This window comes from Oncorhynchus mykiss, chromosome 18 (assembly GCF_013265735.2).
Source record: "Oncorhynchus mykiss isolate Arlee chromosome 18, USDA_OmykA_1.1, whole genome shotgun sequence".
NCBI classification, from domain to species: Eukaryota; Metazoa; Chordata; class Actinopteri; order Salmoniformes; family Salmonidae; genus Oncorhynchus; species Oncorhynchus mykiss.
This window is the reverse complement of record NC_048582.1, coordinates 12,592,022-12,619,264: the sequence shown is the minus strand read 5'-3', so window position 1 is coordinate 12,619,264 and position 27,243 is coordinate 12,592,022. Positions and strand designations below refer to the sequence as shown.

The window sequence follows — 27,243 nt, the reverse complement described above, 5'->3', positions numbered from 1 at the left end:
ATGTTGCTAAGTGGGAGTCTAGGGATTCATTTTCAAGAAGGCAGGGAGAGGGGGTGAGTATGAGCTACGCTCTACATTTCTAATGGACTATGATCTTTTTAGCCTCTTTAAGCCCCAGTTCATCTCATCCTTCTGACTCCTGCTCTATTATTCACTGGAGCCAAAGAGTAAATCCGTCTTCCTTCTTTATATGCTCTCATGACCATGTACTTATGGCAGGCTGGTCTGAACCTTGTTTAGTCGAACCTGGTGGAAGAGCTGACATCTGGTCCAAGGGTGACTGACATTAGGGCCCATTGCAAGGACTCTGTTGCACAACATTATTTATTTCAGGCAACATCTAATGATAAATGATAGGACTTCACCACCTGAACAAGTACTATCTTACCTAACTGTAGGCTAATGGCAAAAATTCCAAAACTAAATGAATACTGCCCTTATGTGGTAGTCGTTAAAAGTTGTAGAAACTTCACTTCGCAACAAGCGGTGGCGCTCACAGACTAAATGAATACTGCCCTTATGTGGTAGTCGTTAAAAGTTCTAGAAACTTCACTTCGCAACAAGCGGTGGCGCTCACAGACCCCCCCCTCCCCTCCTTCTCTCTTTTCTTCCCCCCCAAGCAGTTAATGACTGTTCATGAAGGTGACGGAAGTGCGTTACGGTTTAAAGAAGGCTGCTTGGGTAATAAAGGACACAGGGGGAGCTGTCCGTTGGCCTGGGTGCTGAAATATAATTCCAAGTCGTTGTGTCCAATAGTATAACATTTGAAAGTAATGTAAGGCCGTGTCTAAAGAGGAATTAATGATTGGAAAACGTTTGTGTAGCCTATGAAGCAAAGGAGGAAAACATGGGATTATATCACATCGAGAGTTCCTTTGACGAAGACATTTGGTTGAGGACTATCCTTCCCTAAACTATATTCAGGTACATTTAGACTAGAAATTTGCACAAATTGTGTGGTAGTCTAAAGAAAGAACCAATTTTCCGTATTGTTGCAAATATAGAATTCATTAAATGTTATAGCTAGATAAAATGTTTTCGTATAGCCTACATTTAATCGAGACCAACAATAAAGGATAGATCCAAGCAGCTATGGCTACTTGGCAAGGCAATTTGTGAGGACGTTCTGATTAGATCACATTTAAGCAGACTACTGTGTTAAAAAAAAGGATGAACTAAACAACTAAATTAAATCACAATGAATTAACTCAAAGTTTGAAAAAGTAATTAAAAAATTACAACTAGGATGTAGGCCTTATTCTAACTTTTTTGACAGATTTTTATTATTATTGTAACGGTTTTCTGTATGAGAAGGAGAGTCGGACTAAAATGCAGCGTGTAGATTGCGATCCATGTTTTAATAAACAAACGTAAAACACGAATCAATACAAACACTACAAAATAAAGAACGTAATGAACGTAACGAAAACCTAAACAGCCCTATCTGGTGAAAACACATAGACAGGAACAATCACCCACCAACACACAGTGAAACCCAGGCTACCTAAATATGGTTCCCAATCAGAGACAATGACGAACACCTGCCTCTGATTGAGAACCATATCAGGCCGAACATAGAACTGGACAAACTAGACATGTAACATAGAATGCCCACTCAGATCACACCCTGACCAACCAAAACATAGAAACATACAAAGTAAACTATGGTCAGGGTGTGACAATTATCACCAGCTGCTGAAATAGTTTATAATCAACCATAAAGACATGTTAACATAAATTATAGATACATTGGAAACATTGGAAACATCAAACATTCTGAAAGGGGAAAAGTCAATCAATTGGATTTAATTCGGTCTCCTTCGTAATTCTTAACAGTAGAGATGTAGCCTACCCGAAAGTGTTGTAAATGTGTGGATTAATTAATGAATTATTCCTTGCATGCAGGTTGTAAAATGTTAGATTGAATGCGTGTTAATCCGTTATTTGACATTTTAAAAATAAGCACGAATACATATTCCATTTCAATATTTTTTGTCTTTGATTTCAAATAAAACATGTTGCGCAGAATAATACAATCATGCCTTACTAATGTATCTGTATTCTTTCTCTAATCTCGTGTTTCATTTAGTTGTTCAATTTGAGGTTCAGACAGGGCCATTCAAAGACATCACACACGGCATACTATGGGCAGGTCATGTCAATACACCAAATCATTTGCATGTAACGCTTTGGAAAGCAAAGCATTACTTCAGTGCGAGTCTATTATGCACTTGTTGTGTGGTTGTGGACCAACAAGTAAAATCGTATTTTTTTTAGATCACATTTTAGTTTTTTATTGTTGTTATTAAGCAAAGGTCTTCGTCAGTGCACGTCCAACACACATTCATCGATACAATGTAGATTCATAAAAATCGTGAATCAGTCTATATGAAGTGAGATTGTTAAAACCATAGTTAAGTCTGATAAAATCCCTTCTAAATCCACAGTGAGACATGTGGTTCACCATCCCTTAAAATCCCTATTCATACTTCTCCCCTCTAGGAGAGTCACAGAGTCATCCTAGACCTAGAGTTGTCCTATAATAGATAGTTGAATCATAGTCGTACACTTTATACGTTTGTGATACATTACTATAAAATGTGGGTGTACACAACTACTGATATGAACATTGTTGCCTCAATGTCTAGGCTTCAACATTGAAATGTCTCTGTTATAGTTGTAGGTATATTTAATATTTAACAAACCGTTGTTCTGACTTGTGAGACTGTGAACAATGTAAATAATCAAACCCTATCTGTATCCTACTCTAACGTATCCTCACTATTCTGTTCTGTTCACAGCAGTCCACCAGCCTGATGCATTGGGGACCATAGAGTGAACCAAGATGCCTAAGATCAGCACGGAGCAGTCTTATCCCAGCCACGGCCGCTGTTCGGTAAACACCCCAGACAACCTGGACCAGATTGAGAGTGGCAGCAGGTAAGAAATGTACAGGATTTTACCAGCTTGGGTTTAGTTTAGGATTTGAAAGCTCCAAACACAGGAAACACAAACGTTAACACGTCCCAAGCTAGTACAATTTCAGTGTATATTTTTTGCCTGGTGGAGGCCTCACTCTCTTCCTGGTGTCCTCTCTACGCTGCAGCCATGAGGACCAACTAGACCCCTCCTTCACGGGGACAGGAGGCATGTCCAGGTCAGTGCAGATGTCTTTTTTCCATATAATTATTTACATTTATGCTCATTTTGAGGACTACAATGAAAATAAGTCAATAGACTTTAATGTGTTTTTTATTCTTCATAATTTATAATGTGTGTATAGTTGTTTCTCATTGTTTTATAATGCATGTATAGTTGTTTTCTAAATATTTGAATATCATTTGAACAACATTACAATGAATGTCTCTCAGGCTGTCTCGCTTCATGGTGTTGGTGAAGGGCTGGTCATCTCACAGTAGTCAGCCCTCAGATGCCCTTCCTTTAGATTCAACCATGAAGTCACACACAGAGTTCAGAGAGGCCTGGAGAGCAGAGAGCATGTCCAGCACCAGACTCTCTGACCAAGTCCGCAGGAGGAAGTGAGTCCCTGTGTGTGTGTGTGTGTGTGTGTGTGTGTGTGTGTGTGTGTGTGTGTGTGTGTGTGTGTGTGTGTGTGTGTGTGTGTGTTTCGCTCAATTTCTCTTTCTCTCGTGTTGCAATTATTATGACTTAGAAATGAAATAGCTGCTTAGATTTGAAGCTAACACGTGTATTTATATATTTGTTCAAGCAATGGTCAATGGCCCCTTGCAGCATACAATATGAACAACTGCAACAACAAGGATGAGTAAGTGGACCAACTATAGCATTCAGATAGTATTCAGACACCTTGACTTTTTCCACATTTTGTTGTTGTTTTTTCCCCCTCATCAATCTACACACAATACCCCATAATGACAAGGCAAAAAAAGGTTTTTAGACATTGTTGCTGATTGATAACAAAAACATTGAAATATAACATTTACATAAGTATTCAGAAACTTTCATTTACTATGTAGGTAGTAACTAATCTAATCAAATCAAATGTTATTGATCACACACATATTTAGCAGATGTTATTGCGGGTGTAAATAAATAGCTGTATATGGTTTTGTTCCCCCCCTGTCACTCTCCAAAGTATTTTGTGTTTCATAATTGTGATCAGACACATTTGTTTTTATAAATGTCATACTGGATGACAAAGAATGACAAATTACAAAGAAATATCAGGAGAAAGCCAAGAGACCTGTCACTACTCTTTTGACCCGACAGTAGCATGCTGCCCCCCTCTGGTCTTGATAAATCATTGCACATAGTTTAATGCAATGGAAAATCTAATTGAAACCAAATAACACCCTCCATGAACATTACAATCCAATATCACCAAACAAATCTGTAAGAGTGACGTTAGTTCAGTTGATTAGCCTGATCCACCATCCAGACTGCTGAGCTTTTGTTTCTTTTCACTTCATATCAGTGGAGGCTGGTGGGAGGAGCTATAGGAGGACGGGCTCATTTTAATGGCTGGAAGGGAATAAATGGAACGGTATCCAACACATCAAACATATGGAAACCACATGTTTAACTCCATTCCATTTATTCCCTTCCAGCCATTACAATGAGCACGTCCACTCCTCCCACCAGCCCCCGCTGCTTCATATAGCAAAACAGAGAGTAAGCTTGCGAGATCAGGATGGTGAAACGAGGCTTGGTTGAGTACACCTGCTATAGATAATCCTCTTATTTTCCCCTTTGTATAATAGTGTGCTGTGCTGTAGTTAGTACCTGCTTCATTGAGATTGATAAAACGATATGTGGGAAAATAATGTGTTCAGCAAAAAAGACGAGAAGAAGGATGAGAAGAAACCGGATCCCCCGAAGCCACCTGATAAGAAACCAGATGAGAAGAAACCGGATCCCCCGTAAGTATATTCATATTCTATGGTTATATGGAAGTCTTATATGTATAAACAAAAAAATGGATTATAAGTGAACAGGAAAAAGCTTTGTATTTTATGTTTATTTCAGTAAAGAAGTGTGGATCATTGACCCCGCCACAGATATGTACTACCAATGGCTGACAATAGTAGCTGTCCCAGCATTCTACAACTTAATGCTTCTGGTGCCAAGGTGTGTGCTGTTTTAGAATTCCAGTTTTAGAGTTTCCCAAGATATTGTTGAGTAATTGTGAATGATCAATACTCTTGTGTTTCTGCTTATCTCCCAGAGCTAGTTTCAATGACCTGCAAGCCAACTATGTAATGCTGTGGATGGTTCTCGACTACACTTCAGATGTCATCTATTACATTGACACGTTTGTGAGATCTAGGACAGGTAAAACCATTCTTGTTTAGGGTTGTTGAAATTATTTCTACATAACATAGCCTTGTTCAACAATTTAGTATTTGCGATAAAGCTTTGAAATGGCATCAACAGGTTTCCTGGAACAAGGATTGCTCGTAAAGGACCCAGTGAAACTAAAAGAACACTACCGAGCCCAGAAGCAATTTAAATATGACATCATATCGATGATACCTACCGATCTTGCCTTCATTCCATATGGTTACAACAATCCAGAGTTCAGATTCAACCGCCTCGGCAAGATGGCGCGCCTCTTTGAGTTCTTCGACCGAACGGAAACCAGGACAAACTACCCCAACATTTTCAGAATCGGCAACCTTGTGCTTTACATCCTGATCATCATCCACTGGAACGCTTGCGTCTTCTACGCCCTCTCCAAACTCCTGGGCTTCGGCTCAGACACCTGGGTGTACCCAAACATCACTGACCCCGAGATGGGCCAGCTGTCCAGGAAGTACGTCTACTGCCTCTACTGGTCCACCCTGACCCTGACCACCATTGGAGAGACCCCGCCCCCTGTCAGAGACATCGAGTACCTGTTTGTAGTCGCCGACTTCCTCACGGGCGTGCTGATTTTTGCCACCATTGTTGGTAACGTTGGCGCCATGATCTCCAACATGAACGCAGCACGTGCCGAGTTCCAGGCCAAGATCGACTCCATCAAGCAGTACATGGAGTTTCGTAAGGTCTCCAAGGTCCTGGAGGCCAGGGTGGTCAAGTGGTTTGACTACCTGTGGACGGAGAAGAAGACCTGCGACGAGAAGGAGGTTCTGAAGAACCTGCCGGACAAGCTGAAGGCTGAGATTGCCATCAACGTCCACATGGAGACGCTGAGGAAAGTGCGTATCTTCCAGGATTGTGAAGCCGGCCTGCTGATCGAGCTTGTGCTCAAGCTGCAGCCGCAGGTCTTCAGCCCCGGAGACTACATCTGTAAGAAGGGCGACATTGGCCGAGAGATGTACATCATCAAAGAAGGGAAGCTGGCTGTGGTGGCGGACGACGGGGTAACACAGTGGTGTGTGCTGAGCGATGGGGCGTACTTCGGAGATCTCAGTATCCTGGGCATCAAGGGCAGTAAGGCTGGCAACAGAAGAACAGCCAACATCAGGAGCGTGGGTTACTCTGACCTCTTCGCCCTGTCTAAAGACGACCTGATGGATGCTCTCACTGAGTACCCTGACGCCAAGTACGCTCTGGAAGAGAAAGGCAAGGCCATCTTGATGAAAGACAACCTTATTGATGAGGAATTGGGAAACAAGGCCGACCCCAAAGAAATGGAGAACAAAGTCCTTACAATGGAGACCAACATGGAGGTCATGACGATCAAGTTCACCAGAATGATTGCAGAGTGGGCAACATACCAGGCCAAGGTCAAGCAGCGCATCAGCAACATGGAGGCCAGGGTCAAACCCCTCAGGCAGGGGGATGGATGAGGTGATGAAGGATAAATAATCACATGCAGAATATCTACTCCACATATTTAACAGACACGGACATTAAATGTAAATCTATAACCCATACTCACAATTTAGATCTGGTTAGATCTAAATAGCTTTCCATCCAAGTGGATTATAACCATAAACTGTATTGTTGACTAGTCAAAAGCAGTGAAGGCTGGTGGGAGGAGCTATAGGAGGATGGGCTCATTGTAATGGTTGCAATGGAATAAATGGAACGCAGTCAAACATGTGGTTTCCATATGTTTGATACAATTAAATGTTTTGCATTCTAACCATTACAATGAGCCAGTCCTCCTATAGCTCCTCCCACCAGCCTCCACTGGTCAAAAGTATACCTAGATTCAAACATAAACTCAGCCAAAAAAGAAAGTCCTCTCACTGTTAACTGCGTTTAAGGCAAACTTAACGTGTAAATATTTGTGTGAACATAAGATTCAACAACTGAGACATAAACTGAACAAGTTCCACAGACATGTGACTAACAGAAATGGAATAATGTGTCCCTGAACAAAGGGGGGGGGTCAGAATCAAAAGTAACAGTCAGTATCTGGTGTGGCCACCAGCTGGATTATGTACCGCAGTGCATCTCCTCATGGACTGCACCAGGTTTGCCAGTTCTTGCGATGAGATGTTACCCCACTCTTCCACCAAGGCACCTTCCCGGACATTTCTGGCGAGAATGGCCCTACCCCACACCTTCCGATCCAACAGGTCCCAGATGTGCTCAATGGGATTGAGATCCGGGCTCTTCGCTGGCCATGGCAGAACACTGACATTCCTGTCTTGCAGGAAATCATGCACAGAACGAGCAGTATGGCTGGTGGCATTGTCATGTTGGAGAGCCATGTCAGAATGAGCCTGCAGGAAGGGTACCACATGAGGGAGGAGGGTGTCTTCCTTGTAACGCACAGCGTTGAGATTGCCAGCAATGACAGCAAGCTCAGTCCGATGATGCTGTGACACACCGCACCAGACCATGACAGACCCTCAACCTCCAAATCGATCCCGTTCCAGAGTACAGGCCTCGGTGTAACGCTCATTTCTTCGACCATAAACGCGAATCCGACCAGCACCCCTGGTGAGACGAAACCGCGACTCGTCAGTGAAGAACACTTTTTGCCAGTCCTGTTTGGTCCAGTGACGGTGGGTTTGTGCCCATAGGCGACGTTGGACGACGTTGTTGTCAATTTATTGCCCTGGCCACATCAGCAGTCCTCATTCCTCATGCCTCCTTGCAGCATGCCTAAGGCACTTTCACACATATGAGCAGGGACCCTGGGCAACTTTCTTTTAGTGTTTTTCAGAGTCAGTAGAAAGGCCTCTTTAGTGTCTTAAGTTTTCATAACTGTGACCTTAATTGCCTACCGTCTGTAAGCTGTTAGTGTCTTAACGACCATTCCACAGGTGCATGTTCATTAATTGTTTATGGTTCACTGAACAAGAATGGGAAACAGTGTTAAAAACCTTTACAATGAAGATCTGTGAAGTTATTTGGATTTTTACAAATTATCTTTGAAAGACCGGATCCTGAAAAAGGGACGTTTCTTTTTTTGCTGAGTTTAGTTATTTGTCCTGCTTGTTTGATAGGCTTAAAGTGATACCAAAATGTTTTTATTTTGTAATAAATATATTATCCAAAATTGGTCTGTATTTGAATCCAAAAGACACTGGTAGTTGAATTTTGCTGCTGGTGTGCTTTTGAAATGTCTTGGTCAGTTGAAATGTACATTATCTGAAAATAATTGGATGTTTTTGGCTTACTATCATTTCCAAGTCAATTCCACTTAAACTCAAGATTGTACTGTACTTGTTAAAACTAAGAAGCTTAAAAACGGTCAAATCAAATGCAAACATATTTATTTGAACTTTCAGTGATATGTTCTCTTTTCAGAGGTAGAACAACTCGGCTCTTTTAAGCCAATCGACTGAATGTATGTTGAATAAATTAACATGTCTTGGTTAACTTCACTGGGGTACGAGACAGTAAAAAAGTGGAAGAGTACTTCAGAATCATAAATTACACAATCCTCAAAAGTCTTACAAATCCATCTGTTCGCATATGATTAAATGAACTCTTCACCAAGTACAAGTTGGAAAAAAGCAGTCACTTTTATTTAGCATGTTTTCACAACACTTGATTTGAAGCCTTTTTATCAATTACATTTTTTTTAAAAGGTAACAGTTAACTCAAACCAACCTATAAACTGACTGCTTCAATTCCAAGATCAGGGTGAACGTTGTCCATTCTCTGGGCCCTGGAGTCCTTTTAAGTGTACAGGCGAGCAGCAACTTCAGCAGTACAAAACAGAGATACAAATGAATGAGGTACAGCAGAAACCCAAAGAAGCGATGGAGGAAGGGAAGGCTCAGGGCACAATATCTGAAATGTATTTGTTGGGGCAGGTTCTTCACAAGCAGCCCTGAGCACCGTTGAAAAGTGACATTACTGCGAGCTGGCTGACTGCTTACTGACTGAAAGACGGCATCAGGATTCAGGATCCATTGACATTCCTAAGCAGTGATTACATCCCTATGGAATTGTCCAGAAACTAAAAGACAAAGAAACAAATCAACTGTTTACTGTGCCAGGGCTGAAGGAATTTTCACAGCTAGCTTTCCCAAATCGAAAATGAACCATTTAAAAAAAAGGTCTGTCGTAAGTTATTTTCGACACAGAGACAAATCTTCTAGATCGCTCCAGGATCACTGGAGAGCAAAGATTTGTCAGTAACACTTGGCAAATGTCTGTAGACATTTCATTTAGTACAAAATGCCTTGATTTTAAAAGGAAGATAAACCTGGGACATATTTGGGGTTGGTCTTCTAGAAGTGTAGACAACCAGAATAAATGCTATTCTGATGATATAAATGTACTGAGGATTACAATATAATACCGGTTAGACACGGGCAACAAAGGAAGACTTCAGAAATTATTTTTTTTGAGAACAATCATGTAATTGTAGCCAAAAAATTATAATTCTGAAAATGTCTAAGTGCACTTACAACAGCTCCGACAAAGTTTCAGTCTACTCTCAGTGCTCCAATGGCGAAAATAATGTATGTGTCCCAAATGGCACCCTAATGGGCCCTAGTCAACAGTAGAACACTAGATAGGGAATAGGGTGTCATTCAGGACAGATGCTCAAGGTAAACATTTTCTGAAGATGCTGTCTGAATGAAATTACTTTCCAAGCTCCAAACACTTCCATGACAAATGGAGTCTGGTTCGATTGGCTAAATAATATGGAAGGTGTGTGTGTGTGTGTGTGTGTGTGTGGGGGGGGGGGGGGGGGGGGGGGGTAGGACATCATATACACGGTTTCCCTCGTCACATCAGCTTCTGACTGCAGCGATGCAACCGAACGATCGCAAAGTAACAGACTGCAAAGAGGACTGCAATGCATGAATGGATGCAGCCTTTTCTGTCTCACAAATGGTAAAATGTTTCTACATCGTCATTGTCACAATCCAGATTATTAAATAATCCCAGCCCTCCCCTTTCCCAACAAAAAAAAGGTGTTATTCCAGTCAAGGATCAAAATAACCGATTTCAACCTTAAAATAAATATTAAGGGGGAAACAATCCCCTGTACATAAAATAAGATAAAGGATGCGTTCAGAACACATTCACACGTGGGAATTGAAACGTACTTTAGATCACATGAAGTTCAATGAAGCTGCTCCAAGAGATCGGGACGCTGGCACAGACAAACTCCACTACTAGAGTGCGCTACCTTTAGATTAACCATTGTGTTGATTTTCGGCTTTTCTCATCTCGAATCTTGAACAATTTTGTGTTGGTTGGTCATCTTTCGTTTATTTTTTCTGATATGGGGGAAGGAGGGAGATTGTGAAAAGGAGTCCTCTTTCAGTGTGGCAGCCATGGCCTCAGAGCATCCCAAACCCTTTGGCATAGAGGATGGCTTTGAGCAGTCTCTCTCTCAGCTTCTCCTTGGTGTCGTACTCCGGGAGCAGCAGCACGTTGAAGCAGGTGTGAGATGTGGGTAACCTGCAGAAAGGGGCAGAGGAGAGGGAAGGGGTCAAAGGCCATTCCAATTGTTAAGGTCAACAGGCCATTCATTTGGAATGGGATTACCTTGAAGTTCCACTGTAATCTGAAGCCAATTCATCAATTTCCCCTCAAACCAAATGCATGCAAAGTACATGGTTATTTTTATTCATTTATACAGTGCCTTGCGAAAGTATTCGCCCCCCTTGAACTTTGCGACCTTTTGCCACATTTCAGGCTTCAAACATAAAGATATAAAACTGTATTTTTTTGTGAAGAATCAACAACAAGTGGGACACAATCATGAAGTGGAACGACATTTATTGGATATTTCAAACTTTTTTAACAAATCAAAAACTGAAAAATTGGGCGTGCAAAATTATTCAGCCCCTTTACTTTCAGTGCAGCAAACTCTCTTCAGAAGTTCAGTGAGGATCTCTGAATGATCCAATGTTGACCTAAATGACTAATGATGATAAATACAATCCACCTGTGTGTAATCAAGTCTCCGTATAAATGCACCTGCACTGTGATAGTCTCAGAGGTCCGTTAAAAGCGCAGAGAGCATCACGAAGAACAAGGAACACACCAGGCAGGTCCGAGATACTGTTGTGAAGAAGTTTAAAGCCGGATTTGGATACAAAAAGATTTCCCAAGCTTTAAACATCCCAAGGAGCACTGTGCAAGCGATAATATTTAAATGAGTATCAGACCACTGCAAATCTACCAAGACCTGGCCGTCCCTCTAAACTTTAATCTCATACAAGGAGAAGACTGATCAGAGATGCAGCCAAGAGGCCCATGATCACTCTGGATGAACTGCAGAGATCTACAGCTGAGGTGGGAGACTCTGTCCATAGGACAACAATCAGTTGTATATTGCACAAATCTGGCCTTTATGGAAGAGTGGCAAGAAGAAAGCCATTTCTTAAAGATATCCATAAAAAGTGTTGTTTAAAGTTTGCCACAAGCCACCTGGGAGACACACCAAACATGTGGAAGAAGGTGCTCTGGTCAGATGAAACCAAAATTGAACTTTTTGGCAACAATGCAAAACTTTATGTTTGGCGTAAAAGCAACACAGCTGAACACACCATCCCCACTGTCAAACATGGTGGTGGCAGCATCATGGTTTGGGCCTGCTTTTCTTCAGCAGGGACAGGGAAGATGGTTAAAATTGATGGGAAGATGGATGGAGCCAAATACAGGACCATTCTGGAAGAAAACCTGATGGAGTCTGCAAAAGACCTGAGACTGGGACGGAGATTTGTCTTCCAACAAGACAATGATCCAAAACATAAAGCAAAATCTACAATGGAATGGTTCAAAAATAAACATATCCAGGTGTTAGAATGGCCAAGTCAAAGTCCAGACCTGAATCCAATCGAGAATCTGTGGAAAGAACTGAAAACTGCTGTTCACAAATGCTCTCCATCCAACCTCACTGAGCTCGAGCTGTTTTGCAAGGAGGAATGGGAAGAAATGTCAGTCTCTCAATGTGCAAAACTGATAGAGACATACCCCAAGCGACTTACAGCTGTAATCGCAGCAAAAGGTGGCGCTACAAAGTATTAACTTAAGGGGGCTGAATAATTTTGCACGCCCAATTTTTCAGTTTTTGATTTGTTAAAAAAGTTTGAAATATCCAATAAATGTCGTTCCACTTCATGATTGTGTCCCACTTGTTGTTGATTCTTCACAAAAAAATACAGTTTTATATCTTTATGTTTGAAGCCTGAAATGTGGCATAAGGTCGCAAAGTTCAAGGGGGCCGAATACTTTCGCAAGGCACTGTATATACACACAGTTGAACACATTTGCTAGTTGCATGTTTCCAACGTGATGTGAGTGAGCAATGTGGGCTGCAGACGGAAAACATCCTCACCTGTCTGTGTCGGGGCCGTTCTTGGCGATGATCATCTTGAGCTTTCCCAGGCCTCCGACAGGGGCTCTGTCTGTGCCCGTGGTGAACTGCAGGAACAGCCTCTTCTGCTCCTCAGCAAACGAGTGCAGCGTCTCCCAGAACTCCCTGGTGGGTCAAGTACAGACAAGGCTTTATATTAGTGTCCTATTCTGGGTTTTTGGTCACTGTCCCTGATGTCAGCAGCAGATCAAACTGCTGAATTTCAAAATGGTTAGACTGTCCTTTCTGCAGTCAAGTCCCCTTTGAAGTAATGGTCCATCACCTCCACACACACACACACCCTAAAATAAAGCAATTCCTTACTTAATGATGCGTGAATCTCTGCTGTAGCCGCCATCATATTCTGTCGTTTCTTCAAGTGCTTGAAAGTCTAGGTTCTGTGTGTGATATACACATTATGGAGAGTTAAAGATCACATTTAAAAAACACAAAAAAATAAATACAAATGACTAAATTCTCTTTTCTACAGCTTACCCTGCTTCCACAGATGAGCAGCTCGATTTCCTCCGGCCGGAATAAATATTTCAGCGGGGACTCGTTGGTGACCATGTGAAAACCTCTTCTGAAGGCTTTGAACTGCTTCTCAACACTCTTATTCAGCATGTACTCCGCATACTGAGCTACAAACTCCTGTCGACCACAAGATGAAACAACGGCATGATTCTCTGGACGGAACACTACCTCATACTCTATTCAACCCCACTGGTCAAATAAGCTACATCTAAAATAGAAAAACCCTAATAATTAAAATGTCTAAAAGCATGATTTTGAGTGAAATAATTTTCTCCAAAAATTCTTGAAACTCACTTTTCTGTTCTCGTTGGTGACTGGAATTTGATCACCATTTTCCCTTAAGTCGTACATGAGGGGGTTTCCGAACAGGTCTGTCTGGGATATCTGGAAGGTGATCATCATGTCCTCCTCCACACTACCCTCGTACTCTGACAGCTCCTTCAGACTCTGGTACAGAACCTGCACAGAGAACAGGACACAGGGGAGAGCAGACAGAAACACCTTATCAATAACACCATTTCAATGGTATTTATCTGTTAAGGTCTAGATTGCCCTGAAAGAAATTGCTAAGTAAAATGTAATGTAACACCATAGGAGTCTACAGCCATGTCGGAGCACAAAGGTTTAAATCCCACTCTGGAGATGAATATCATTAAGCTAATTGTATTAATAAACAGGACTTCAAATACTAACCGGATTGGAGTCTGCGAGGTCCCGGAAGGTTCCTTTCTTGCCCATGAGCTTTCTGTAGACCACCATGGGGAAGTGAACGTCCAGGATGCAGTTGTTGTAAATGGCCAGGCCAAGGACGATGCCGATCAGCGTGAACTGACCCTCGTTTTCAAACGACGACGGGTTGAACCAGAACATCTTGGTGCGCTCGTCGTACGCAAACATTCCTGAGGAGAAGGACAAGGAACCACCTTTACAATATACAACACAAACCAACCACATCCACTGCAGTAACGACGAGGACCTTTATAAAACACAACAGCAACACAAACCAACCACATCCACTGCAGTAACGACGAGGACCTTTATAAAACACAACAGCAACACAAACCAACCACATCCACTGCAGTAACGACGAGGACCTTTATAAAACACAACAGCAACACAAATCAACCACATCCACTGCAGTAACGACGAGGACCTTTATAAAACACAACAGCAACACAAACCAACCACATCCACTGCAGTAACGACGAGGACCTTTATAAAACACAACAGCAACACAAACCAACCACATCCACTGCAGTAACGACGAGGACCTTTATAAAACACAATATACAACACAAACCAACCACATCCACTGCAGTAACGACGAGGACCTTTTTAAACACAACAGCAACACAAACCAACCACATCCACTGCAGTAACGACGAGGACCTTTATAAAACACAACAGCAACACAAATCAACCACATCCAATCCCAGTCTCACAGTGACGGGTCAGCAACGTATCGACCGACTGACGACTTGGTTTCTCACCAATATCTGGGTTGAAGATCTCCTCCACGACGAGCTGAAAGAACTCTTTGGAAACCCCTCCTTCATCTACACCTTGTTCTCCTTCAAACTCCACATACAGCTGCTTCTTCAAGTCTGCAGGATTCTCCATGGCGATCATCTCAAGCTAACAGGAAAAATAGAAGTAAAATAATGATCTAATACTAGTGTGAGGAATATAGTGGACACTCTCTCCAGTCAGTACAAACACCACTCCAATGCTTTTAAATCCTTGAGGGGGAGTAGACGAAACAAGTACACACTTCGGGGTGGGAGAAACTAAACAGGGCCTTGGACTTACCCTGACGAGGGCATCATCGATGATGTGGTCTCGGCGTACTTTAAGCCTCAGGTAGGGGTTGAGCTGTTGTCCCTGCACCAGGCTGTAGAGTACTGTGATGCGTCGCTCGCTGTACATGCGGATGCGGTTGTCGTAGTACAGGCCCAGGTTCTTGGTCACGGCGTTGAGGATGAACGGACACGTCATGAAGGAGAACTTGTTCTCCGTCTCCACTTTAAAGAACGTGTAGTCCTTGTCCATCTCTAGGACTTCATTCAGGGGCTCGTTGACAAACTCCTCAAAGGGGATGAGGGGCCGCCGGCTGTCGGAAGTCCGGATGGTAAGCTCAGTCTCCAGGGGGTCCACCCGGGGGCCCTTCTTGTTTCTCCTCTCCTCCCCCAGCAGCTCCTGCAGCGTCAACTCGCTGGACTCAGGGATGGGCTCCTCGTCCTCCTCTTCGTTGTGCTCCGTGTCCACCTCCCCTCCCATGACATTTGCATAGTAGACTATCTTCAAGCACTTGGTGGCTGCCACCACTGCATCGTCGTCGTTCACCAGGTTGCGGCTGTTGAACTCATTGCTGACCACCTTAGTAATTAAAATAACAATACATTTAATTTGTATAGTGCTTTTCATTACAAGAAAATACAAAATACCAAGAGAATCTAGCTACCTTGTAGGTGATGAGCTGCTGGAAGGTCTCCATTATGCGGTGGATCTGCTCAGCACTGTAGTGAGACCACAGGCGGGCCAGCTTGGCCAGCGCGGGTAGGGGCAGCTTGCTCATGGCCCTGCAGAACTGGGGCAGAGCGATCTCCAGGTAGTCTGGGCTGTGGAGGTTACTGTTCTCCATCACCACCACAAACAAGTTCAGGTAGTTGGGGTCCCGGGAGTAGACGTTGTGGTACGTCAGGTCACATTCCACGTTGGGCGACAGGTAGACCAGTGCGTTGAGGAAGGCAGTTTCGATATTACCGTTGGACAGCAGTCTCTGGTAGACCCTCCTGACAGCGTCGATGTCCACAGAAACCTCATCAGGACCCAGCTTCCCCACATCATTGTCCCCTGATGCAGCGCCGTCTAACCGGGAAGAGGAACCGGGCGAGTCCTCCTCCATAGCAGCAGCGGAGCAGGCGGCCGCTTCCTCCTCGTCCTCGTCTTTGTCCTCGTCCTTGCTCTGGAGGGACTTGAGCTCCTCCTTGGTGGGTGGTTTGGACCGGCGGAAGCTCTGCACCAGGCCCTCTGCACTGGAGAACACCCGTCCTATGACCCGGATCAGAGGGGAGTAGTCCTCCTTCTCTCCACAGATGTGTAGGATCTCATAGACTTTATCCTCTGTTAGGTAATTCACATCTGGAAAACATCAATGTAATACAGTTAATTAAGCAGCATATGTAATATCCAGTTATGGCTAAAAAGTTAACAGTTTCAGTTAAGATCAACAGCCTGAAACTGAAATTCTGCACTACAATTGAAACACTCCAAAAAGTATTGATGCACGAATGAGTCACTTATGCCAACACACCTTTGAAGTCGTCCCTTACACAATGGTTCATAGTGGTGCCTTTCTTGGAGGGGTGTGGGTCGCACAGTTTGGCATTGTTCTTGTACAGCTCCAGGGCCTTGACGGCGGCTGCGTTGTTGTCCAAGCAGTGGGAGCCCCTGGACGAGGAGCACCACGCGTTCGAGCAGGAGTCATTCCCACAGCCCTCCGTTAACTGGTGGTAGTAGCGCTCTATTAGATGCTTGGCGGCTGCTCGCTTCCTGAATTGGAGGCCGTTCAGATTGGAAGCATGGAAAGTTATGAAACTGGCTGCAAGTCTCAATCAAAACAGCACTGAAATCAGTCTTATCAACATCCAAAGTGGTAAACATAAAAAAAAAACAAAAAAAACAAAGGGAACTTAATGTCATTTATAAATATCGATGTGGTCTTCATTGGAAATAGATAAGCCGCTAAACATTTAAGAACGAAAACATTCATTTTCATTGGGAACTTGTGGACTCAGCATCCACTGTGTGTGCCTGCTGCAGTCAGCAGACCATGCAGGAGGGAATGTGTGTGGAAGCCAAAGAGTAAAATTATTAATATGAAGGTGCATAGATGGTGACACTTTGACAAAATGACTGTGGACATTCATTGGTTAGTGAAAGGAGGGAGATATTAAATATTAGCATTCCATAGATAGTCAATTAACATGTTCTGAGGTAGGCGACTAAATTAACTTACTGTACTGTAGCTAGCTACTGTATGTTAATCACTGAATGACATGACTGACAACTTAAAATAAACTTACATTCGGCTTGCTTCCGTGTTTTCTATGTCAGACTCCTCTTGTATTCTAAACAAACAAATACATCAATAGCTTAGGTCAGGAATATGTAGCTAAATATGTTGACAGAACCATCTAGCCTACCTACTACAGCTAGCTACAGCAGAGAAATTAACCAACTTATCTAGCGAGTGAAACGATTTTTACTAGTGTAGCGTTAGCTAACTAGCTAGTTAAGACAGCCACAACAACTAACAGTAAGTGAACGCTAGTTAATCTTATGTTAATGTAAACAAATTTCTAACTGATGATGAAATGTCTACAGGAACAGCGAATATAAATCTGCAAAGACCGATACAAGTAGCTAACGTTGGCCAGCTAGCTAACGCAGACAGAGTGATGACCGTGCAGCTTGCTTGCTAAGTAGCTAGTCGTTCAGGCGATAATGTTTTAGGTAACATAGTTACAATTCAGCAATACATCGTCGTAACTGTACGTTAACGTGAAATCAGAACAGCAAACAAACTAGCTACCTAAAAGTTATGTTAATAACTAGCTAAGTAGCATTGCTAGTTAGCCAACTAGCGGTTGCTAAATGCACTTTTCAGGCCTAGCCTAGCCTAGCTGGAGGGCAACATTAACTAGCTGCCTACATACCTGGAAATCTGCAGGAATGTTGCACTTTTACTTCATTTTACATGCCAGTTACATAGCTAGCTAGCCAGAAACCATAAGTTGGGAATCATTTTATTGCAACGATACAGAAACATGCACCCTTCCCCAAACCACGACACTCTATTTATCTCCATGCCGACCTGTCGTATCCTCCTGCAGGGGATGTCTCGGCCTGTGGTAGCGCACACTCACAATCCCTCTCGTCGGAATTCATACGAGACGTTCTCCCGCAGTTGCCCGTGATCCTGTGTAACTGTATGAATTAACACTTTCTCCACAGTTTGGATAAATATTCAACAAATCGTTATGTTACTGCTCAAGGCTCTTGACGGTGATGGGCGATTTTATTGAATAAGGAACTTCATTTAAGGCCTATTTCATGCTCTAGTCTCTGTTTGGTGTTTACAGCCATCTTGACTTCAACAACCCGAACAGGGGACACGTCCCAGAATGCAATGTTGCGGTAGGAATATTTTGTTCAAAAACCTTTTCCCTCACTTTTGAGCTCAGTTCAGTCATTGAGCTACTGCAAAAAACAGTGAAGCCTTTATGTCTGTTACAAACACCTCCAAAATACATAGCTATCCAAATTAAAATTGTGGCTATCAAGTGTTCCTTGAGTCAGGCAAATGGGATTCTGCCACTGTTCACTACACCGGTGTCAGAAGTGGGATACATGTACTATCGTTTTAATTCTTAAACGTCTAAGCTGGGGGGGGTGCCCTTTAGCTATATAATATTTTTGTTTAATTATTTGATAAAATATTGAATTTGGCCTTTACTACTATAGCCTATAGAAACGCAATGAATAACACATGCATAAATGGCAACAAAAAAAAAGAAGTAAAAAAAGAAATCATAAATAATAAGGTTTTGAAGTGTCTGTCCTATATCTAAGAGATATAAGAAAACTCAGGAAATATATACTTACTCTAGGGTATAACCAGTGATGTTGAGACTCGTGCCCTTCCACAAATCCTGTTTTTTTTTATTTCCATATTATTGTTACATTGATACAGCCAGGCCTAATTCCATACATTACCACTGTAAATGATCTGTACTTTCTCAAGTAGGCCTAAATGACGTGCAATTAAAGATGTAATCCATAACATTTGTTCTCTAAGGGAATTGATCATCACGTTTACAGGAGTCACACTATATATTATCACATGTTCATAGTTGGGCCAAATGTAAATAGTCTTCATTTCTGGAATGAGGTCTTGCAAAGGGACATGGATCTTGAAAAGATTAGGAAACATAAAACACAAGATGTTAGTTGTTGATTTGACCTGTGATGATTACTGTAATTACAATGACGATATTAATGAATGCTTAAACCTACTGGAACCTACTTTTGCCTGAGATGAGCCCCATCATGTAAGAAAACACCACACAAGGGCAGTTGCAGCATAAAGACAGTAACACCTGGAAAGAAAATAATGATTTAAAAGTGACCTGTGCTTCAGAGATACGCTGCAGTTCTGACTTTTCTTTAAATAGCTACATTATGGCAGATATCTCCCCAACACTAGACAACAAGATATTTAATTAGCACTGAACAAAAACATAAACCCAACATATAGTGTTGGTCCAATGTTTCATGAGCTGAAATAAAATATCACAGAAATGTTCCATATGCACAAAAAGCTTATTTCTCTCAGATTTTGTGCACAAATTTGTCGACATCCCAGTTAGTGAGCATTTCTCCATTGCCAAGATAATCCATCCACCTGACAGGTGTGGCATGTCAAGAAGCTGATTAAAAAGCTTGATCATTACACAGCCGGGGACAATAAAACACCACTTTAAAATGTGCAGTTTTATCACATAACACAATGCCCCAGATGTCTCAAGTTTTGAGGGAGTGTGTAATTGTCATGCTGACTGCAGGAATGTCCAACAGAGCTGTTGCCAAAGAGTTGAATGTTCATTTCTCTACCAAAAGCCGCCTCAAATGTTGTTTTAGAGAATTTGGCAGTACGTCCAACTGGCCTAACAACCGCAGACTACGTGTAACCACACAAGCCCAGAACCTCCACATCCGGCATCTTCACCTGCGGGATCGTCTGAAACCAGCCACCCAGGCAGCTGAGGAAACTGTGGGTTTGCACAACCAAAGAATTTCTCAGGGAAGCTCATCTGCGTGCTCGTCGTCCTCACCAGGGTCTTGGCCTTACTGCAGTTCAGCGTCGTAAACGACTTCAGTGGGCAAATGCTTACCTTCAATGGCCACTCTGTTCACATTGTGAACAGAGTGCCCCATGGTGGCGGTGAGGTTATGGTATGGGCAGGCATAAGCTATGGACAATGAACACAATTGCATTTTATCGATGGCAATTTTAATGCACAAATATATCGTGAGGTGATCCTGAGGCCCATTTTGTGCCGTTCATCCACCGCCATCATGTTTCAGCACAATGCACTGCCCCATTTCGCAAGGATCTGGACACAATTCGTGGAAGCTGAAAATGACCCAGTTCTTCCATGGCCTGCATACTCACCAGACATGTCACACATTGAGCATGTTTGGGGGGGCTGGATCAACATGTACAACAGCGTGTTCCAGTTCCCGCAAATATCCAGCAACTTCGCACAGAGGAGAGGGACAACATTCCACAGACCACAATCAACTCTATGTGAAGGAGATGTGTCACGCTACATGAGGCAAATGGTGGCCACACCAGATTCGGACTGGTTTTCTGATCCACGCCCCTACCTCTTTTTTTAATGGTATCTGTGACCAACCATCCATAGATGATTGTTTAATGAATTTATTTCAATTGACTTATTTCCTTATATGAACTGGAAATCAGTAAAAATCTTTGAAATTGTTGCACGTTGCGTTTATATTCTTGTTCAGTATAGTAGTTGCTGATGTATGGTTACTTTTTATCATACCATGGCAGCGTTTAGAATCCAAGCTAGACAGTCACAATTTCTGGCCTGTAAAAAAAGGAGAGGAAAAATTAATACCGTACATCAAATAGAGAAATACTGTATTCAAAATGATGATTAATTGATACCATACCACAGGATCTATGTCAAACTTCTGCCTAATATTTCTGACTGCTGCATCATTGTGAGGACAGTCCAGTAGTCCCTGGCTCTCATGGAACAGACAGTCCACTGTGTCAAACTTCTGCCTAATATTTCTGACTGCTGCATCATTGCGAGGACAGTCCAGTAGTCCCAGGCTCTCATGGAACAGACAGTCCACTGTGAGTATTACATCACTTCTGGTCACTAGTCTGCTGCTGTAAGGTACAGTGTAGTCTGGGTTGAAGGTGTGATGCAGCACTACCAGAATGACATCTTTACCCACTGTCAAGAAAGAGAATGTGAGAATACTCAAATAAACAATGTAGTAATGTAATTCATGCCTTTGGTACATTTTGAGTAAATCTGGTGTGGAAAGAGAATATCTGGTATAGAGGGAAATAACATTGTTTAGGAAGTCATATTTGGGATGAGTTACTGTACTTGGAATCTGTTGCAGTGCTGCTTCAATATCAGTCCCGGCGCGGGAGACGGTGGGACAGAAAGCCATGATGACATCACTCTCCACTGGCGACTCGACTTCCGTAAAACATCTTGTGGTGTTGTTGAGTCGTCTCATAAACTGAATATGAGAATCCAAAGTATTGCCAGTCTCAACTGTGTAGTACTTCATATTGTGTGCCACTGATTTTAAACAGACAACAAAGAGGAAGGTCAAAAAGGTCATTGATAAAAGTATTAATGTTTTTGTTAATTGGAACAATGTTCATAGTTCAGCCAGATATAAGAGCATTGTAGGTTTAACCATTTACTTTATAGTGCACCCCTTCATCAAAATATTACATTATACATAAGAGCCCTGTTGAAAATTACCTCTGTGTTCCAACATGGATCTAAAGGAAGTGAATGAACAGACAAATGGGTTTATTAGTCTAGATAGATACATTCAGGATAGGAAAACATGTACAACAACCAGTGTGCAAACCATGAAGATAAAATATATTTCTCTACAGTGCAAACTGTGTACAGCAGCATGAGGCTATTTGACATTCTAAACATGCACTTTTTTGCTCTAGTCTTTCACAGTATCCGGCTCTAGAGTACTTCACCACCTCACTCCTTCCACTGGACCACATGATTTCTTGGAATTAGAAAGTGAAAGTAATGTGTTATTGTAAATGGACTTACTGACTCAGTTCTATTCTACATTCATAGAATTACTCATGTAAAAAACATTCCATTAAATTCTGCACTACCAGTTTCTACTTAACCATGTGTACCGTTTTATTCCTGTTGTAGACAGAATATTAAATGATCACAAAACCTTTCATGACACCCACCCAACTGTAAATGATAGTTATGATGTTCATATTGAACATGAATTTGAAATGAAATGAGGAAAGTAGACTTACTCTGCAGCTGTAGGATTATTTTTTATCGACTGTACTGCAGTTGTGGTTTGAAGTGATCTGTTTTAATAGCAAAGAGAAAGTGAGACTAAACAGCATGAGATAATAAGGGGAGGTGGCAATTTTTTCATAAAGTCACAAATGCTGAGTTTACACAGGCAGATGCATTCAGATTTTCTTCCACTAATTGGTCTTTTGACCAATCACATCAGATCTTTTCACAACAGATCTTTTCCAGAGCTGATCGGAAAAAAATATCAGAATTGGGCTGCCTGTGTGAACGCAACCATCTAGGCAATCTATAGTTCAAACAACAAAGTGAGCACAACTGATTTGGTAAACAGCTGAGGAATTGGGGCTGGAAAAATGTAACCACACTCACATTTATAGACAGAGCTATGGATGCACCACCATCCATGATATAGAAATGATAGTTTTAGACAAGGTTGGAGGCTATGCAGTCTTTGTTTACAATTACACATTTAAAAACAATGTAATAAAACAAGGTTATATTTTGGGTTCTGATGGGGTTGACAGTTGAAGTAATCTCATAGTGCAATTAGAATTTATAGTCTTTAAGAATCAATGGGTGTATATATAATTAATTCAAAAGTCCAAAAATGTATGTACCAATAGCAGATTGCCACTTTGTACATTGACTTATGTATCCCGTACATTGACTGATGTCCCTGTACATTGACTTATGTATCCCGTACATTGACTGATGTCCCTGTACATTGACTTATGTATCCCGTACATTGACTTATGTATCCCGTACATTGACTTATGTATCCCGTACATTGACTGATGTCCCTGTACATTGACTTATGTATCCCGTACATTGACTTATGTATCCCGTACATTGACTGATGTCCCTGTACATTGACTTATGTATCCCGTACATTGACTTATGTATCCCTTACATTGACTGATGTATCCCCCCCCCCGTACATTGACCTATGTATCCCTTACATTGACTTATGTATCCCGTACATTGACTGATGTCCCTGTACATTGACTTATGTATCCCGTACATTGACTTATGTATCCCGTACATTGACTTATGTATCCCGTACATTGACTGATGTCCCTGTACATTGACTTATGTATCCCGTACATTGACTTATGTATCCCGTACATTGACTGATGTCCCTGTACATTGACTTATGTATACCGTACATTGACTGATGTCCCTGTACATTGACTTATGTATCCCGTACATTGACTTATGTATCCCGTACATTGACTTACAGTGCCTTGCGAAAGTATTCGGCCCCCTTGAACTTTGCGACCTTTTGCCACATTTCAGGCTTCAAACATAAAGATATAAAACTGTATTTTTTTGTGAAGAATCAACAACAATTGGGACACAATCATGAAGTGGAACGACATTTATTGGATATTTCAAACTTTTTTAACAAATCAAAAACTGACAAATTGGGCGTGCAAAATTATTCAGCCCCTTTTCTTTCAGTGCAGCAAACTCTCTCCAGAAGTTCAGTGAGGATCTCTGAATGATCCAATGTTGACCTAAATGACTAATGATGATAAATACAATCCACCTGTGTGTAATCAAGTCTCAGTATAAATGCACCTGCACTGTGATAGTCTCAGAGGTCCGTTAAAAGCGCAGAGAGCATCATGAAGAACAAGGAACACACCAGGCAGGTCCGAGATACTGTTGTGAAGAAGTTTAAAGCCGGATTTGGATACAAAAAGATTTCCCAAGCTTTAAACATCCCAAGGAGCACTGTGCAAGCGATAATATTGAAATGGAAGGAGTATCAGACCACTGCAAATCTACCAAGACCTGGCCGTCCCTCTAAACTTTCAGCTCATACAAGGAGAAGACTGATCAGAGATGCAGCCAAGAGGCCCATGATCACTCTGGATGAACTGCAGAGATCTACAGCTGAGGTGGGAGACTCTGTCCATAGGACAACAATCAGTCATATATTGCACAAATCTGGCCTTTATGGAAGAGTGGCAAGAAGAAAGCCATTTCTTAAAGATATCCATAAAAAGTTTGCCACAAGCCACCTGGGAGACACACCAAACATGTGGAAGAAGGTGCTCTGGTCAGATGAAACCAAAATTGAACTTTTTGGCAACAATGCAAAACATTCTGTTTGGCGTAAAAGCAACACAGCCCATCACCCTAAACACACCATCCCCACTGTCAAACATGGTGGTGGCAGCATCATGGTTTGGGCCTGCTTTTCTTCAGCAGGGACAGGGAAGATGGTTAAAATTGATGGGAAGATGGATGGAGCCAAATACAGGACCATTCTGGAAGAATGGAAACCTGATGGAGTCTGCAAAAGACCTGAGACTGGGACGGAGATTTGTCTTCAAACAAGACAATGATCCAAAACATAAAGCAAAATCTACAATGGAATGGTTCAAAAATAAACATATCCAGGTGTTAGAATGGCCAAGTCAAAGTCCAGACCTGAATCCAATCGAGAATCTGTGGAAAGAACTGAAAACTGCTGTTCACAAATGCTCTCCATCCAACCTCACTGAGCTCGAGCTGTTTTGCAAGGAGGAATGGGAAAAAAATTCAGTCTCTCGATGTGCAAAACTGATAGAGACATACCCCAAGCGACTTACAGCTGTAATCGCAGCAAAAGGTGGCGCTACAAAGTATTAACTTAAGGGGGCTGAATAATTTTGCACGCCCAATTTTTCAGTTTTTGATTTGTTAAAAAAGTTTGAAATATCCAATAAATGTCGTTCCACTTCATGATTGTGTCCCACTTGTTGTTGATTCTTCACAAAAAAATACAGTTTTATATCTTTATGTTTGAAGCCTGAAATGTGGCAAAAGGTCGCAAAGTTTAAGGGGGCCGAATACTTTCGCAAGGCACTGTATGTATCCCGTACATTGACTTATGTATCCCTTACATTGACTTATGTATCCCTGTACATTGACTCGGTACCGACAGTGGTGGAAAAAGTACCCAATTGTCATACTTGAGTAAAAGTAAAGAATAGAAAACAACTTTCAAATGTAAAAGTCACCCAGTTAAATCTATTTGAGTAAAAGTCTAAAAGTATTTGGTTTTAAATATACTTAAGTCTCAAAAGTATATGTAATTACTAAAATGTACTTCAGTATCAAAAGTAAAAGTAAAACTATAAATTATTTTTAATTCCTTATATTAAGCTAACCAGACAACACCATTTTCTTGTTTTTATTTATTTACATATAGCCAGAGGCACACTCCATCTGCCGCTGACTGGGTGTTTTTGTTTGTCGAACCGTTCATTCAGGTACACACTAGACAGTGTTATGCATGAAAAGCCGAGGAGGCCAGCCGTTTCTGAGATACTGGAACCGGTGTGCCTGGCACCTACGGTCAGACCACGCTCAAAGTCGCTTAGGTCACTCGTAGTTCTTGATTACATTTTTTCCCAATTGTTTACACACTAAAAGTGGAACTTGAAACGCAATCACCGAAACCTGAAACTCATGTACCAAATCCCTAAACCAAGTCTGCAAAATTGCAAACACAATTCCTGCTTTTCAATTCTATATCACACTTTTTGCAAAACACTACACACAGTTCTCTACATTAGGCACAGCATTCAACATTGAAATATCTTTAGTCCACTTGTTCACTTAGAAATCAGAGCTTTAGCACTATAAAAGGCCACAGATGAGTGCTCCTGTTTTGGAGGAAAATGGAAGTCAATGATGAAGCAAGAGCTAGAGCTAGAGGTGAGAGTTAGGGGAGGAAGAGGATGAGGAGGACGGGGAGGACGGGGAGGATGGGGAGGAAGAGGATGAGGAGGATGGGGAGAATGAGGAGGACGGGGAGGATGAGGAGGACGGGGAGGACAGGGAGAATGAGGAGGACGGGGAGGATGAAGAGGACGGGGAGAATGAGGAGGACGGGGAGGATGAGCAGGACGGGGAGGAAGAGGATGAGGAGGACGGGGAGAATGAGGAGGACGGGGAGGATGAGGAGGACGGGGAGGACGGGGAGGAAGAGGATGAGGAGGACGGGGAGGATGAGGAGGACAGGGAGGATGAGGAGGACGGGGAGGACGGGGAGGAAGAGGATGAGGAGGACGGGGAGGATGAGGAGGACAGGGAGGATGAGGAGGACGGGGAGGATGAGGAAGCACAGTTGTCTCAGATGAGATCAGGGCCACATTGGTTGACCATGTGCTCAACCATTGATTGAGTATGAGGGAGGTTGGGCAGAGAGTTCAGCCCAACCTGAGCCGCTACATGGTTGCATCTATCATCCGTACATTCAGAAATGACAACCGGTAAGTTACCTACCATCTACACTATGCTCTTTATGTATGTGTATTGTAGTATACTGCAGACTGACATATCTGTAGGCCTTTGTTACTCAGTGATTGTTGGCCAATGTTACAGTAATGTAATTTCATATGGAAAGAAAATAGATTATTTTAGCTTACTGTAACCTATCATATTTGTGGATATTCTGCAGAACTGAGACGGCCAGGCCATGATGGAAGACACCGGCTGTTCACACCAGAACAGAGACGGTCAGGCCATGGTGGAAGACACCGGCTGTTCACACCAGAACAGAGACGGTCAGGCCATGATGGAAGACACCGGCTGTTCACACCAGAACAGAGACGGTCAGGCCATGGTGGAAGACACCGGCTGTTCACACCAGAACAGAGACGGTCAGGCCATGGTGGAAGACACCGGCTGTTCACACCAGAACTGAGAGACGGTCAGGCCATGATGGAAGACACCGGCTGTTCACACCAAAACAGAGACGGTCAGGCCATGATGGAAGACACCGGCTGTTCACACCAGAACAGAGACGGCCAGGCCATGATGGAAGACACCGGCTGTTCACACCAG

General features: G+C 42.4%; 3 protein-coding genes across 8 annotated transcripts in view; 1 reads left to right on the top strand and 2 right to left on the bottom strand.

Annotated features, from left to right (window-relative positions):
* The first annotated feature begins 3,105 nt into the window (after positions 1-3,105).
* Positions 3,106-7,251, top strand: LOC110495529 (cyclic nucleotide-gated channel cone photoreceptor subunit alpha-like). Its single transcript, XM_021570828.2, is given in 8 exon segments — positions 3,106-3,157; positions 3,372-3,539; positions 3,731-3,787; positions 4,815-4,901; positions 5,008-5,109; positions 5,207-5,313; positions 5,416-6,766; positions 6,768-7,251. Coding segments are annotated over 8 exon segments (1,905 nt in total). The 5' UTR covers positions 3,106-3,149; the 3' UTR covers positions 6,793-7,251.
* Positions 7,252-8,884: 1,633 nt separating this feature from the next.
* LOC110497019 (ubiquitin-protein ligase E3A) lies at positions 8,885-18,442 on the bottom strand. 2 transcript variants are annotated; one of them, XM_036951315.1, is made up of 12 exons: positions 18,123-18,442; positions 17,332-17,376; positions 16,560-16,798; positions 15,708-16,387; positions 15,056-15,622; positions 14,737-14,881; positions 13,940-14,145; positions 13,541-13,705; positions 13,208-13,363; positions 13,037-13,110; positions 12,695-12,838; positions 8,885-10,809 (listed from the first exon to the last, which is right to left on the bottom strand). In XM_036951315.1, the coding sequence occupies exons 1-12, from the start codon at positions 18,194-18,196 to the stop codon at positions 10,689-10,691; spliced, it is 2,616 nt and encodes an 871-aa protein (XP_036807210.1). In that variant the 5' UTR covers positions 18,197-18,442; the 3' UTR covers positions 8,885-10,688. The 2 variants fall into 2 exon arrangements, with proteins under 2 accessions (XP_036807210.1, XP_036807211.1); XM_036951316.1 differs by lacking the exon at positions 18,123-18,442 and adding an exon at positions 17,965-18,101.
* Positions 18,443-18,929: 487 nt separating this feature from the next.
* The window catches only part of LOC110527213, a 28,425-nt gene continuing 20,111 nt past the window's right edge, over positions 18,930-27,243 (bottom strand). Inside the window, exons 5-10 of one of the 5 annotated variants that reach the window (XM_036951364.1) lie at positions 21,463-21,663; positions 21,126-21,303; positions 21,011-21,035; positions 20,881-20,925; positions 19,335-19,407; positions 18,930-19,220 (exon numbers count right to left, since the gene is read on the bottom strand). In XM_036951364.1, the coding sequence (XP_036807259.1) occupies positions 19,156-19,220; positions 19,335-19,407; positions 20,881-20,925; positions 21,011-21,035; positions 21,126-21,303; positions 21,463-21,663 (587 nt within the window). In that variant the 3' untranslated portion in view covers positions 18,930-19,155. Of the gene's footprint in view, positions 19,221-19,334; positions 19,408-20,880; positions 20,926-21,010; positions 21,304-21,462; positions 21,664-27,243 lie in introns of all 5 variants that reach the window. The other 4 variants (XM_036951363.1, XM_036951361.1, XM_036951359.1 and 1 more) reach the window with 4 other exon arrangements.